At 45.0% G+C, this 13,868-nt stretch overlaps 1 protein-coding gene across 12 annotated transcripts in view; it reads left to right on the top strand.

Annotated features, from left to right (window-relative positions):
- Positions 1 to 13,868, top strand: part of FGGY (FGGY carbohydrate kinase domain containing) — a 418,604-nt gene that overhangs the window by 238,436 nt on the left and 166,300 nt on the right. For all 12 annotated transcript variants that reach the window (XM_089921931.1, XM_089921934.1, XM_089921904.1 and 9 more), the window contains one exon: positions 982 to 1,085. In XM_089921931.1, the coding sequence (XP_089778057.1) occupies positions 982 to 1,085 (104 nt within the window). The remainder of the gene's footprint in view (positions 1 to 981; positions 1,086 to 13,868) is intronic.

Below are 13,868 nucleotides of genomic sequence, written 5' to 3'. Positions count from 1 at the left end.
TTGGAGATGGAGAGCGGAGAGGCACAGCCCGAAGCCCATGGAGCCGGAGGGAGCTGTTCTCTCCCGCGTCCGGCCTCTGTGCTCTGCCCTGATGATTCCCACCTCCTACCTGTGTCCTAGCTGGGAATGGTTGCGTGTTTTCGGCTCCCACATCACACCCAGTATATCGTTTTATGTGTACAAAGTGCTCATTGGATATTTGAATAAGTGACAGACGACTCAAGGCTCTAAATGGTCTCTCTAACTCTCCCCTCGCATTTGTAACTTCACTCGCCCAGCAAATATCAAGGAACACAATCTGTGTGGAGAAGCAGCCTGAGCTTATACCATTTATGGGAAACTCTCTGCCACCTGGCATTCTTTCAACAGAAACTCACTGTCAGTCACTCTATCCTTTATGCCGAGAGTTCTGGCATGAGTAGTACTAAGAATGGTGAGCCAGAGATGCCGAGAAGATCCAGTCATCAGACGATTCTTTTGCCTTCGTTGAGACTGAAATGTGATGTGTTAAACCAGATTCCCTTCAGCCCTGCTGCTTACTAGCAGTGTGACCTTGCACGGGTCACTCCATCCATAGGTGGGCCTTCCTTCCTCCACTGATGCGTGGGGTTAATAATATCAACTTGACAGGCTTAATATAAAATGAGACTATATATATAAATATTCAGCATGGTGCCTGGTAGTTCGAGAGCAAAAATCATTGATGGCTGTTGCTTTTATTATTCGAATTACAGTTACTATTATTGTTCCGGTGTTCGAGGCTGTACACTGAGGAGAGTAAAGCAAAAGCAGAACGTGTTTCCCTGCTCCCCTGGCAGAGGCCAGTTATGCTCTTTTGGTTTCTGTTTGAGAATGGCCTGCACGTGGAATGCTTTCTCAATGTTGTTTGGTATTAAAAAAAGGGTATTTTATGTTTGTTTTAGTTTTCTTTCCTTCTTTTTTTTTTTTAAGAGGATTTTGTTTTGTTTTGGTTTCTCACAGGAGTGATTGGAGCAGATGTGAGGGGGCATGGCCTCGCCTGTGAGGGACAGCCGGTGACGTCGCGGCTGGCTATCATCTGTGGAACATCTTCTTGTCACATGGGGGTGAGTCTGCCCAGCAAGCGAGCGAGGGCGGGGCTACCACACTCCAGGGAGGACGGCCCGGCCAGGGAGGAGATCTGAGCTGTTGGCCCCTCCCCACCTCAGTTCCTTCCCTTCCTGCCCCCCACCCCCACAACCCCTGTGCTGTGTCTAGCCGAAAGCTCAGCCCTCCTTCCAACAGCCTTGCTTAGATTTGCCAGATCTTTTTCCAGGGGCCAAATTCTTAAAAAGTGTGAAAAGCGTTGAGTCTGCCTTTGACATCACCCTGGCCAGAGAGCCGAGGTGGAAGGGGTGAAATTGGATCCAGAGATGGCCAAGCCTCACTCCCAGACGATCTGTCCCTAATGGGTAGCTGAGTCTTCTCTGCACAGGGGTGTCTATTTTCCTTGGCCGCTGAGCTCTCTCTCAATCAATATAAATCCATCTCCCTGGGAGCAGTCAGATGATGTATAGAATTAGGCTGCATGTCATGACTTCAAAAGAACACTGATAAGCAGTTTTCACTTTGTTAATTTTTCTTCATGAATTAGTGGAAAGGCTTTCTCCAAGATTGCAGTTAAAATTTAGTGCCTGCCCTAAAATTTATATCTTCTTTAAATGCATGAGTCTGAAAGCATTCCATTTCGATAAGTACCCATTTCTACCATATTTTTATTTAAGAGTCGTTACTCTGTTAAACTAAGATGGACGATGGACGACTCCTTGGATTTTTCCCAGATGAGTAAAATAGAGGGGAGGGTGGGGGAGGAGGAGGAAGGCAAATGGGAGAGTAGTGGGGACATGCGTAAGGATTAGAGTGGGATCTGGGATACAGTCCAGGGCAGAATCTCTACGACGATGGAGGGACTTATGTGCCATGAGAAACTGTGTTTAGTTACCGTGGGGACCAGTGAGCCTTTTGTACCATGAAATATTTTGGTTGAGTAAATATTGATACCTTTACTTATCCAGTGATGCTCTGCTCTTGTGTCCAGGGCTGTGCTAAATCCTGGGGACGTAGGGATGACATAGGGCCTCCCGTTGGCGAGATAGATGATGACAGGTATTACGGTACAAGCCCTCACAGTATAGATTCAGACTGAACTCGAGATACTGAGCATCTAGTATGTGCTAGGCATGGTGGCAGGGGTTCTCACACGTTTCATAAAGATGATGGGACCGCCTGACTGGTTTCCAGTCCCAGTTCCTCCACTTCCTAAGGATGGGCCCTCAGGCAAGGCACTTAACCCCTCTGGGCCCCAGATTCCTCATCTGTGAGATGTGGAGAGTTGTAGTACATGTCTCATAGTATTGTGAGGATGGATCGAGGTGACATTGCCAGGGTTAGCTCTCCATCACTTGCACTGGTGTTGCTGGGCAGAAAGGACACAGTGGCTGCCTGGGGAGGGTCCAAGATTAGGGACAACGTCCTAAAGGGACAGTAGTGCTGGACTTCTTGCACCCCCTCCAAAAAAAATTTCCTTCTGTTTGTTTCCGTGGACGAACTCTTAGATGGAACTTCTTAAAGTTTAAAAGCCCTGGCCTCTTTCTTCCCCTCAGCAGCCCTATTGTAAGGCTTGGCTGTCACTGAAGGGAGAGATCAACGGAGGCCTAAGGCCGCCTTGAGCCGGAGGTGCCCACCAGGGCAGTCAGCCCTTATCTCCCCCGACATGAGTCTACACTTGCTAGCTTGTCTTCCCTGAACACTGTTTTAAACCTTTTTAAATCACCTCCCATTTTCACAGGGACACATCTGATCTGGTTTCTCCTGTAAAGCCTACATTTCAGGCATTTTTACCCCACTCAGTTCGGATTTATGAGCAAAAGCAAATCCATATGAATGTGAGTCTGTGACATCCCCATGTCTCAGTTTCCTGGTCTCTTAATGAAAATGATGCTGGCTTGTTGTACAGCATCCATTTTAGAAATTAAGCAACTAAGGCCTAGAAAAGGCCAGTAATTTTCCCAAGGTCACCAAGCTATTCAGCTGGAGCTGAAAACTCAGGTCCAGCTCTGTCTGCGTCCCAAGTGCATCCCCCTCAGTGCCTTACTGCGTTGTGCATGATTATGATGTGTCCGTACAGGAATGGAGAGAGCGTGGGCTTCAGAGTCAGACGGGTGTAGGTTTGGACATCTGCTTGTGTACTCTTTGGGCCTGTGACCTAAGGTGAGCTACTTAAGTTCTCTGAGCCTCAGATTCTTCATCCGTCACACTGAGGGTGAGGATGCCAGTCTCACAGGGTTTCTGGGTAACATAAGTTATGTACATACATCCGTAGTACATAGTAGACACTCAGAAATTGTGGGGATTCTTATTACACTTTCCTAGTGATATAAAAGGCTCACATGAAGCAACTGTTGGGCTTTAATGAGTTTGATGGGCAGCTGCAGTTGGTTGCAATGAATGAAGGCCATAAAATGCCAGTTTGTTATGGTGGTGTTGTGCTGGAAATAAAGTCCCCACTCCCACCCCGCTTTGTACTTGGGAGTGGGAAGGGACCTTCTGGGCCAAGGGGATTAATCATGAGCTTTAATGTTACGTGGTGAGGGCGAGACTGTGGTCATGCTGGCGTCGGAAAATGCCTTTGATCTGGCTCAGGTGCTGGACACCCAGCAAGCCAACAACAGTAACACCTCTGTGAGATCTAGGAGAGGTGCAGGTCTGAGGATATGCTCCCAGGGAAACTTAAGGACCCTCTTTGTTGTGGTTCTGGCAAATAAAACCACCAACTGTCAGGAAAAATTCACCGAACAGAACGCAGGGACCAGAGGGGTCTGTGGGCTTTTCAAAAAAGTGACTTCCAACTCGGTCTGAAGGATTCTCTTTCTTCCTGTCTGCTCACTGCTGATGTTTCTAATTCTGTAGGTTGATTGGGTCAAAATTCCCAGGAATATTTTGTGTTTGATCCTGGTTGCTTCTTTCTAGCTCACCCAGAATGAATGAATGAAGGAATGTAACAAGCATTGGTACTTAGGAGTTGCCTTCCTTCACATCCCTGTTACTTCCAGGAATCTGGAGAAAAAGCCTGAGGTTGAACATAAGCTTTACTAATCAGGCCTTTGATATTTTACAAGATACAAGTGTGGGCTGCACATTTATCTTCCTCGTAGATGATTTAATTAACAAGGAAAAAAAAATACTGTTCTTTTTTTAACTGCATGAAAGCAGAGCTGCTTGTTCAGAGTTAATTACTACCAACTCACCAAAACCCAAGATCATACACAGCAGGGGTGAGCCAGAGGTTGAAAAGTCACAGGGTCAGATGGAGCTGATCCCTGCCATCGCTCCAGCACCCCTTTTCTCAAGCTGTCAAGTCAGGTTGTAACTTGGCAACTTGTCTTTAGTCAGCATGACAGATGGAGAGGGGACCGTGGGGAGGGGGTGGGGAAGACTGAAGAGGTAAGGTTTGAGCAGCACGATAGTTGGTGAGAGCTGGGAATTACATCTGCATCTTAAATCACTCAGAACTGAAGTTTTCTCAAAGTCTTAGATGAATGTAGGCATGGTGGTTCTCGATCACGCAGTAGGTGTGGAATTTCTAAAATAGGCTTCTACAGAAAAGCTGGCCTCACCACTTACTGTGTGAGTTTAGGTAAGATACTTTATCTTTCAGTACCTCAGTGTCTTCATCTATTATATGTGGGCAGTAGTGTTTACCCAGAATGTTGTTTTGAGGATCAAATGAGGTAATCTTTGTAAGCAGCTTGGCACTGTACCTAGCACCATATACCAGATATGGTATTATTGTTAGAAATGATTCATTAAAGCTAGAATGATCCATGTGACAATGGATTTGAATTAAAGACATCAGGATGAACTCAGGTTGAGCTTAATGTAGATTACAGATGGATACATACAGAAATATTTACAGACGTGCAGGTATACAGGTTAGTAAACATACATGTATTTCCTAGCTGTGACAGTGGAGGGGGCCTAGAAACAAGGACGCCCTAGCAAATAGTTGCTACAAGCACTCCTGGTGCCCAGATCTTGGTTTCTAATACCATTCTCCAATAAAAGGGTCAGGGCTTCTTGGAGAAATGGTTGATCCTAGGACTAGGGCTGGAAATAGACAAGATGAGCCTAGGGTATCTTGTTGTAGCACCAGAAAGTAAGATAGCGCTCAAAACAAAACAAAGTAAAAACAAACCCCGCCTCCCCCCAACCCCACAAACTGAAGGAATTATCAGGAGCCAACCACGGGGGCTTCCAGTGGCCAAAACTGTAACAATTTGAGCAGAATAATAAAGTGTATTGGAGTATAACCCAAAGTATAACATAACTATTATGAGTCCATGCTGATACCAATAAATGAACAGAAGAGACAAATCTATCATGCAGGAGAATTTATATAGATATTCCCCCCTTAAGGAAGTGGAGCATACCTTCCTATTCCTGCACAGCAAAGGAAGCCATAAACAAAATGGAAAGACAACCCACAGAGTGGGAGAAAATATTTGCAAATGACGCGATCGACAAGGGATTAGTCTCCGAAACTTACAAACAGCTCCTGCAGCTTAATATCATCAAAACAGACCAATCAAAAAATGGGCAGAAGACCTAAATAGACATTTCTCCAAAGATGACATACAGATGGCCAAGAGGCACACGAAAAGATGCTCAACATCGCTGATTATTAGAGAAATGCAAATCAAAACTACAATGAGGAATCACCTCACACCAGTGAAAATGGCCATCATCAAAGAAATCCACAAACAATAACTTCCTATTCCTTAAGCATGAGCTGCACATGGTGACTTCCTTTCAAAGAGGAGAGTACAAAAAGGGAGAAAAAGAATAATTTTATAGTGGGGAAATCTGACACACTAACTTCAGCCAGGTTATCAAGGTCAACACCAACAGTGATAAGTCATGTTGATAGTATGTACTGCTGACATGGTGTGAAGAGAATGGCACTTTATCTCTGTTATCTTCCTCCCCAAAACCCATAACCACAGTCTAATTAATCATAAGAAAAGCAGCAGACAATTTCCATTTGAGGGACATTCTACGAAATACCTAACTGGCACTCTTTGAAACTGTCAAGGTCATCAAAAAACAAGGAAAGCCTGAGAAATTATTACAGCCAAGAGGCGCCTAAAGAGATATGTAATGTAGCATCCTGGATGGGATCCTGGAACAGAAGAAAGCTGTTAGGTGAAAACTAAGGAAATCTGAATCAAGTAAGGTCTTTAGTTAATGATGTCAATATCTTTCTTTAATTGTGACATATGAACTTAATGTAAGATATTAACGATAGACAAAACTAGGTGTAGGGTCTATGGAACTCTGTACTACCTTCCCAAGTCTTCTGTAATCTAAAACGGTTGTAAAATTAAAAGTTCGTTTTAAAAAATTATTCATTAAATCATTCACTCATTACCAAAACATTTTCTTGTATTTGCACGGCCAAATACTCAGGGTATTAAGATAAATAAGTTAGCGTGTCATGCCTGCCTTCATTGAGAAAGACAGACAAGAAGGAGATGACTACAGTTCAGAGTGGTAATTCCGATGGTAAGTTTAGGGCTGAATATGGAGAAGGGGACGACTCAAGCTTCCAGTAGACAGGGAAGCTTTCCTGTAGGATGTGCTATTTGTAGGACTGTAGTTCCCACCCCCCCACACTGGGATGCTATTCCTTCCCGGTTTCAGCCACTAGACCCTGGCCTCACCCTTCTCTTCTTTCTCTTCTGTGTCCACATCACCCACAGCAATACCAGTTTGCTCCTGGGTGGGATGTGGGTATTGCAGGCCCATTGGGAGAGCACCACAGGAAGGGAGAATGTCACAGCTAAGAAGAGTGTGGGCAGGTTTCTCTGTCTTGGACTCTTTAGCAAGTGGCATTGGCAGAGGTCACTGAGAGAGGTGGAGAGGGAAGGGAGTCCATAAGGCACAGATAGGACCACTGTTACACCTCCCAGTGAAAGAGCTGAGCTACTGTGCATGATTCGCCAGGACTCGCTGTTGTCAGCCTCTGGGATCAGTGTTCTCAGGAGTCAGTCTCTCCATACTGAGGCTCGCCCTGGGCCCTGCAACTACATGTATGGAAAACAGACTGTATGCTAGGCATCGATTGGCAAGGAGAGGTTTGATGTGGTTCCGTGAGCAGTAAGACAGCTTGTGCATTCAGGAAGCTCAGCGTAGTGCTTCTCCTGGCATTTGAGGCAGGACAGTTCTACACTGCGCTGGACAGAGGATGTTCAGCATCCCTGGTCCAGCCTCAGTCATTATAAGGAGACGTTAGCTGCTACCATCTATTGAGCACCGGGCACTGTGCTAAATCCTTTATGTCATGTCATCAGTTCAACAATCCTGTGAACTGGGCACCATTACTCTCCCCGTTTCACAAGTGAGGAAACGGAGGCAAAGAGCAGTTAAGTGGGTCACACAGTGTGACACACAAGAAGCGGGGACGCTCGTCTGAGCCCTCTAGGGGACTGACCCTAGAGTCCTTGCTCTTCCCTTTCAGGTACACAGCTTCTCCCAAATGCCTAGAGGAGAGGGACAGCAGACTCAACTGGAATATGGGCAGATGTTGGTGCATACATCTCACCAAAGAAAAGGTTTGAATGACAAACACCTGAGAAGATACTCAACATCATTAGTCACTAGAGAAATGCCAATTCAAACCACAGTGAGATCCACTACATGCTTGTTAGAATGGCTGACACTGTGGTGAAGATGTGGGAAAGTGGAACTTATGTGCTGCTGGTGGGACTGTGAAATGGTACAACCACTGTGGAAAATAGTTGATCAGTTTCTTACAAAGTCAACGTACACCTACCGTGTGATCCAGCTGTTCCACTCGTAAAAGCATATGTCTGTACAGAAACTCATAGCAGTTTTATTTGTCATAGCCCCAAACTGGAAACAGCCCACATGTCTATCAACAGTGAATAGTAAAATGTTAGTCCATCACTAAGCAGTAAAAGGGAATGAGCTATTAATATAAGGTACAACATGGATTAACCTCAAAATAATTATGCTGAGTGGGAGAAGCCAAACAGAAAGAGTACAAACTATGTGATTCCATTTATTAAAAATTCTAGGAAATGCAAACTAATATATAGTGACAGAAAGCAGAATGAGTGGTGGCCTGCAGTGGGGCAGTGGGCAGGGTAGGATTACAAATGGGCACAAGGAAACTTTTGGGGGTAATGGATATACTTACCTTGATTGTAGTAATGTCTTCACTGGTGGGTGTCTGCTGTGTCAAAACTTATCAAAGCAAATGTTTTAAAAATGTGCAGCTTATTGAATGCTAATTATAGCTCAGTAAAGCTTTTTTACTATTAATTAATCAATTTATTTATTTGGTCGCACCAGGTCTTAGTTGCAGCACACGGGCTCCTTAGCTGGGGCTCGCATGCGAACTCTGAGTTGCGGCACGCATATGGGATCTAGTTCCCTGACCAGGGGTCAAACCCAGGCCCTCTGCATTGGGAGCACTGAGTCTTAACCACTGCGCCACCAGGGAAGTCCTAATAAAGCTTTAAAAAGAAAAAAAGAATACCAGAAAAAAAAACAATAACAATAGCGTCTGCAATCACTTATATAGTGCTTACTGTATTCCAGGCACTGATTTAAATCTATCTCTAAAAATTGTTTGGTCCTCATTTTAAAAATAGTACATAGTAGGTGCTCAATAAAAATACTGGTTGTCACTTCTTTCCTTCTAACCCAAGTTAATTCTCTAGCTACTCTGACTTTTTTTTTTTTTTTTTGCGGTATGTGGGCCTCTCACTGTTGTGGCCTCTCCTGTTGCGGAGCACAGGCTACAGACGCGCAGGCTCAGCAGCCATGGCTCACGGGCCCAGCCACTCCACAGCATGTGGGATCTTCCCGGACTGGGGCACGAACCCGTGTCCCCTGCTTCGGCAGGCAGACTCTCAACCACTGCACCACCAGGGAAGCCCCTCTGACATATTTTACTGTTCTGCTCTTTTGATCCTTAGCACAGACCAATAGGTATGGTTATTTGTGTTTTAATGGTAGCAGTTTGTACCTCAGATGAAGCTGACTTGCCTAGTGGGTCCACATTAGTGGGTCCATGTCTCCATTTCCCCCCTTGACCCATGCTGTCCAGTTGAGAGCTGGGGCATAATAGATGCTTAGCAACCGTATGTCTGGATTGCTTCCCACCCACACCCCTTGCTGACAAGTGTGCAAGCGCTTGGATTTTCCTAAGTCTCCTTTCACTCCTTCCCAGTCCACTGGGGCTGTCTTTCAGCATCTGTCTCCGCTGAGTGGGGACCAGCTAACTGGGAGAAGCCCCCCGTGTCTGAGGTGCTGTCAGCCTTGTTTCCCACCCCACCTTACCGGGGACACCTGCGAGTTCACTCGGCCTCTCTGGGAAGTGAGAGTTTCACTGAACAGCTTTACCTCAGTGGGGCCTGGGAGATACAAACCAGCCACACCTGCCCTCTCTTCTTTCCTCCACCACGCAGTCCTCCGGAACTCTCCATTCCCATCCATCACCCCCCTGTGCCCTTGGGGGGAGAACAGGATCCATTCCCAGCAGCTCTTCAGGAGGCACTTTGGCTCAGAGTGGATCTGCAGCCTGATCTCTGTTCTGTTGGGAAAAGAGGGTTCAGGCGCCCTAGCGTCTTGGGCTCTAACCAGAGAAAAGCCACCCTCAGACCATGCCATGTCGTTGGAGCTGCATTCTTTGGGTGATGACTGTAGCAGCTCTGTGTTTCACCCAGGCCCGAGCTAGAGCAACAAAGGATGCTGTGCATCGTTCCTCACAAGGGAAATGCAAAGGCAAATGCAAACCCCAGTGAGACCCACTACACGCTTGTCAGAGTGGCTGAAGTCCGGCAAGGATGGGGAACTGGAACTTTCACGCGCTCCTGCTGGGAACGTGAAATGGCACAGCCCCTTTGGAAAATAGTTGAGCAGTTTCTTACAAAGAAACTCTCATACCTATTGTATGATCCAGCCGTTCCACTCCCATAAAAGCTGGGCAGGGCTGTCTGGTCCCATGTTTCTGGAAGCCCACCAGGAACGCAGCAAAGCCAGGTGTAACACAAGGCCTTTCATAAGGTCAGAAACAAAAGCCTCTGATGAGAGTCCGTCAACTGGCCCGAGCTCAGCTTTCCACAAAAGACGGCAGCTTGCCTGGAAGAATGGTAGAAGCAGAGGGAAAAAACAAAATTAGCAGCAGTAACAATAGCAGCTAATATTTACTTCATGATTATCACGGGCTAAGAAATGTGCATCTATTATTGTGTCTAACCCTCATAATAACCTTATGCAGTTATCAGCATTATCCTCCCATTTTACAGGGACTGAAACTGGGTCTCAGAGAGGCAAAGTACTTACCCAAGTCATATAGCTCGTAAGTCCTAGAGATAGTTTCTAACTCAGGCTGTTTGATTCCAGAGCTCACATTCTCAGTTCTTTGCAGAACGATGAGACTGGGGCCATAGCATGGGTTAGTCATGCACACGGGTGTTTTGCAGAAATGGGGTGGAGTGATTACAAGGCAGATCTTTTCCAAAGGCTGGTGAGAACTGCAGAGCGAGGGCTGGATGCAGCTTGACCACAGTGTTCTCATTTTCCCTCCTTCCCAGTCTTTCAAATCTCTGCCTTTCAAGGGGCCCCCAGTCTAACGATAACAATAAAAATAAATAGCATCACTTGTCACCATCATCCCCTGGGCGGAGAGTATTTATGAGACTTTTTATTTGTCATCTTCCCTGTTTCTGTGCTGCTTTGTGGTCAAGTACTGAATTAGGCAATTTGAAGACATGTGGCTAACTTCCCAAATCACAGAGATGTTTTGTATTCGTTTGGAAGAGCATGAAATGAAAACCACATTGATTTTTTTTTTCCCTTTTTCTATTTACCACTCATCTGCTGTATGGGTGACTGTGATACTGTGGCTGCTGAGGACGACCTAGCAGTGATGGAAGTATTTGTGCTCTTCCAGCGAATGAGTGAGGATGAAAAGGAGGCTGAGACAGCCAGGGCAGAGCCCTCGCTAAGTGTCAGCTACTATGCCACGGCCTCAACACACATCAGCTCATCTAGTTTATTAAACTACGTAGTCGCGAACCGAACGAACTTTTTGGCCAACCCATTGCATACATTTGGTTCAGGGGTTTCAGGATTTTCGCCTTGTTGCTTCCCCCTTATTTTTGCATCCCCATCTCCCACTCTCCTTGTGTGCTCCACCAAGGGCCTCTTTTTTCACCTTAATTAAATTTTCATATTTTTTTGTCCCCCAGAGCCATCAGAAGTTTGGTGTAATATTCTATTCTTCTACTTAACCAGTGTTAGAACACCAGGAGAAATAACATCTAAGAGACCAAAGATCCCAGAAGAACCCATGAGAAATTTTTTGAGCAATCAACGCTGAAGGATTGAGGTTGAAAGTCTCCTTCTAATGAACAGTCAGTGGCTCCCTATTGCTGATAGAAATAAAAAGGTTCAGTGTGAAAACTGAGTAGACATTTTGGCCATGTTATAGATTTGAGATATATTCAGTTGAAAAAGAATGGAAGTCTTAAATCCCAAGGAGGTGAAAGTTACTGCAGTGCTGTGATGCATTTTTTTAAACTTTTTTTTACTGAAAGATAATTCACATACCATAAAATTCACCCCTGCCATGTATTTTTCAAACCTCTAGAGAACTGAGTATAGTGATGTCTGAGAAAGAGAAATTCTCAGTGCCCAGGTTTTAGGTTATACTGTGGAATGATACCAGCACGGGATCTTTATTACTTACAGAGGTAACAGAAAGATACCACAAAGCAGTAAATTTCCACTTGCTTGCACTTAGGGTAGCACCTGACACATGGTATGGGTCTAGTAAATATTGGATTGATAGATGGGCAGAAGGACAGACAGAAATATACTGGGCAACCATCAAGGTTTGTTGAAGAATAAATCGTGCCATACCAGTTTGGTGTCCTTTTTTTTAAATTTTTTTTTCTTTTTTCTTTTTTTGATGGGTTGACAGGCTGTGTGGTGAATGAAGGGACATCTAGCATGTCAGCTCTCTGGTCTTCAGGAAGGCTTCAGTTTCTTTCTTGATGAACTGACCCTTCCCACTTGACACAGCAGCGTTGGTCCATTCAGTCACAAAATTCCACCCACCTGAGAATTGATTCTTTTCACTGAATTATACCTTGAAGCAGGCCATAAGCAAAATCATAAAACTGATTGAAAAGTATTTGTATCATCCAATTGCCAAATTTGTGTTTGGGCCTCCAGCCATTGGTTTTAGCCTTGTGTGGAGCCAGGCAGAGACTGAGCCTTGATTCTGTTGGTTGGGGAGATGTTTAACTGGAGAGTGCTTTTGAATGATCGATCAGCCGCCCAGGAGCTGCTTGACGTAGACAAGTCACAGGCCACCCTGACTTACGTACCTGCCATCCACCTTCACGTTAAACTCCACTGCAAGTTCCTCAGGTTTCTCTGTAACTCTCAGCTGAGAGATTAGCTATGATCTTCAAAGGCAGGGCTAGGGTTCTCTGGAATTAGGGAGATGGCCCACGAAAAAAAAAGAGGGAGCCCACAGAGAAGATGGCCAGTTATATTAATATATGTACTCATTCTTCTGTGATATGCAAGACCCTAATTTGCATGGACCTACTTTGACAGACTCATAGTGAAGATGGTCCTGAATACTAAGTCTGATGGTTTCACTCTCCCGATTAAAATCTCTCAGTGATTCTCCCGAATTCTAGCTCCACGTAGGAGATCTCGCGTGATCTGAGCCCTGCCCACCCCTGGCCTCATCCCCTGCTATCCCTCACTTTTCATCCTGTATTCTAGCAGGTACATCTCATATCCTTATATGAATTCCATGGGGACAAAGTTTAAGAATAGAGAATATCCAGATTTTAGAAAGTTAATACTGTACGTCTACAGTATATTACATAACTATGCCAGTGAGATCTGGGGTAGCACCCATAATCAATCACATTTGTATTTCTGTAGTAAAACTTGCGAATATTCAGACCAAGTAGGTTAAATAGGTTCTAAAGAGCAAGATATTTATTCATTTTGCCATCCAATGAATCATGAAAATACTTGGGTATTTGGAATGCTTTGAATTGAAGTATACACTTCTTGAAAAGAGCCTGTGCTTTCTCACTTGGCCTTAAGGCATATTTTTCTCTCTGCCTGGAGTGGCCACATCTCCCTTCTACCTGGTGAGTATCATTACCACCAGAATCATCATCATTATTATAATTCACATTTATTGAGCACTTACTATGTTATTTGATACTCCCAGTAAACTCTGGGATGGCCCTCCTTGTATTATCCCAAATGTTCAGATGAGGAAACTGAGGCTTGGGGAGGTCACAAGGCAAGGAGGAGGTAGAACTGAGGTTGAACCAAAGCCCAGGGACCCTAGAATCTGTGTTCTTAGTCACTACAGTATCCTCAGTATGTGTCTTCCCCAAAGTTCCCCAAAGGTCAGGTGGTACTTCCATGCAACCCTTGTTCCTTTCACCAGCATGTCTGGTGAGTTGTACCTCCTCAGAGGCCCTCAGAGTTCTTTAAGCCCAGCTCTTGGGCAGCACTTACCACTCCCTGTCTTCCCCACAAGGCTGAGCTTAGTGAGCAGTCAGGGAAAAGCCTGCTTCATGCTCTTTGACCATGGCACATAGTAGGCACTCAACACATCGTGTGTTATCAAGTTCACCCAAAGAGGTGTGCTAACAGATAGGAAATAATTTGTATCCCCTGTGAGGTTAGATAGTAAACACCATCACAATTTCAAGAATAAAAAATTTGGATCTAAAAAAGGAAAAGAAATATTCACCAAAAAAAAGGCTACTCAAGTT

Source organism: Delphinapterus leucas, chromosome 1, assembly GCF_059928025.1.
Source record: "Delphinapterus leucas isolate spDelLeu-1000000601 "Yukka" chromosome 1, BTC_Dleu_Yukka2, whole genome shotgun sequence".
NCBI classification, from domain to species: domain Eukaryota; kingdom Metazoa; phylum Chordata; class Mammalia; order Artiodactyla; family Monodontidae; genus Delphinapterus; species Delphinapterus leucas.
This window is presented reverse-complemented; position numbering and strand designations above follow the sequence as displayed.